We start from the raw sequence: 2,332 nt of genomic DNA on the forward strand, positions 1-2,332 counted from the left end.
AGGGAAGGTTCCAGTGTTCCAGCGGAGAATGTGTGTCGAGGCGGAAGGTGTGTGACGCCGAGGTCGACTGCCCTGACGGATCCGACGAATTCTGTCGCAACTTCACCGACTGCCCCGCACCTCGGTCGCACTACTGCTCGTCCGGGGAGTGCATCGGCCTCCACCAGATATGCGACGGAGAGCTAGACTGTTTGAGTGGAGAGGATGAGATTCCCTGCCAATGTTTAAATTTCAAATGCTTGTCAGGGGAATGTATAAGTACGTTCGATGAGTGTGACGGTACTCAGTCCTGCAGAGATGGTTCAGACGAACACTGTGTTCCGCCCAATGGAGATCCATGTCCACCATCTTTTCCCGTTTCCTGTAATGACGGCAAATGTATTTTTACTTTTAATTTGTGTGATGGTTTTAAGCAGTGTGCCGATGGCTCTGATGAAGATCACGAAGTTTGCGCAACGTCAGGCTGTTCGAGGTGTGATTCTGGGGAATGCATTGACCCCGATTTGTATTGTGATGGAGTGGATGATTGTGAAGATGGATCTGATGAAAGCGACTGCCAGTCCTTTGAATGTCCTGGAGGAAGCTTTCATTGCACTTCTGGTGAGTGCTTAGTTGCGGATGTGGTTTGTAACGGCCGAGAAGACTGTCGTGACGGAAGTGACGAAGCGTCTTGCACATCTGCCTCTTGCCCCACGTCGAGGCCACTTTTTTGTTCCTCAGGAGAATGCATATCATTTGGGCAAGCGTGTGATGGAAGTTTCGATTGCAAGGACCGCAGTGATGAGAGTAGGTGCCCAGATATTCCATGTCCTCCTCACAGAGTCTTCAGGTGTGCAACTGGGCAATGTTTAAACGTATATTTCGATCCTCAGTGCGATGGCACAGAGTCGTGCGTTGATGGCAGTGACGAAGCGAGTTGTGACTCCTTCCAGTGTCCCGAAGATCGATCCTACAAATGTGATTCAGGGGAATGTTTGTTTGATTATGGTGTTGAATGTGACGGCGACAGAAACTGTCAAGATGGAAGTGATGAGAATAATTGTGATATAACTGGTCCCTGTCCTGATAGTGACGACATCCGTTGCAGTTCAGGTGATTGTGTGTGGAATGGATTTTGGTGCGACGGAAGGATAGACTGTATTGATGGCAGTGACGAGACTGATTGTCAAAGTTTCACGTGTCCTGAGAATCGACCCTTTCAATGTGAATCAGGGGAATGTTTGTTTGGCAGTTATGCTTGTGACGGATGGTTTAACTGCAAAGATGGAAGTGATGAAAATAATTGCAAGGACCAAGCATGCTATGGTGGTCGTATTAGCTGTGAGTTTGGTGAGTGTATCTACAACTGGAGCCGATGTGATGGATATCCAGACTGTCGAGACGGCAATGACGAAGCCAGTTGCAATGAATTCACGTGTCCTGCAATTCGCCCATTCCATTGCGACTCAGGGGAATGCCGACGTCCCTACCATCGGTGTGACGGCTTCGTGCAGTGTAGCGACGGGAGTGACGAAATCAACTGCAGCAACTTCACGTGCCCAGATAATCGGCCTTTCAAATGTGCTTCGGGAATTTGCATCACCATCTACCAAATGTGCAACGGATTCGATGACTGCGGAGATGGAAGCGATGAAGTCGACTGCCAGGATTTCAAGTGTCCTCCTGAGACAGCCTTCCAATGTCCAGAGGGCAACTGTATTCCCGTCCGTTTTGTATGTAATGGGGACAGGAACTGCCTTGGAGGCGGCGATGAAGAAAATTGTGAGAACTACGAGGTGCAATGTCCCAAAAAGTTTAAGTGCGAAGCTGATAACAAATGCATAAGGTTGTCATGGGTATGTGATGACTTTGAAGACTGTAGTGATGGATCAGATGAGGAAAACTGCGGCTAAGTGGTCATCTGTCAAAAGTATCACGTATTATTTGGTTTGGTATTCTTTATATTGGAATGTGCATTCACACATTTCACACCGACTTAATCTAAATGACTTTCCAGCTGCACAAGAATATCTAGAATTTTTTTTTTTACCGTTAAACCTACGATACATTGAATTAAGTAGTATCTGTAATGCTTCGTTTTACTAGTAAATGGCTACAGACATTATTTTAGATTCGTAACACGTCATAAAGGCGATATTGATATACCCCAAATGAAAATAAAAATATCTCGTTATGACTTAAAATTTCGCACCACAGAGAACTGTGTCTATTCAACTAGTTGGGAATCTTTTGTTTGTTCTTCTTTATGATAATTACTGTCCTTGAATTTAGTTTTGAAATAATAATGGTGTTGGCAATAAATATTTTTTAATTTGTCCCGCAAACACACTCC

General features: G+C 45.4%; 1 protein-coding gene across 1 annotated transcript in view; it reads left to right on the forward strand.

Moving 5' to 3' along the window:
* Positions 1–2,301, forward strand: part of LOC119592404 (low-density lipoprotein receptor-related protein 2-like) — a 16,915-nt gene extending 14,614 nt beyond the window's left edge. Inside the window, exon 11 of the mRNA XM_037941226.1 lies at positions 3–2,301. Coding sequence (XP_037797154.1) covers positions 3–1,892 — 1,890 coding nt within the window. The 3' untranslated portion in view covers positions 1,893–2,301. The remainder of the gene's footprint in view (positions 1–2) is intronic.
* Positions 2,302–2,332: the final 31 nt, after the last annotated feature.

The sequence above is a fragment of the Penaeus monodon genome, chromosome 30 (genome assembly GCF_015228065.2).
Source record: "Penaeus monodon isolate SGIC_2016 chromosome 30, NSTDA_Pmon_1, whole genome shotgun sequence".
In the NCBI taxonomy this organism is placed as follows: domain Eukaryota; kingdom Metazoa; phylum Arthropoda; class Malacostraca; order Decapoda; family Penaeidae; genus Penaeus; species Penaeus monodon.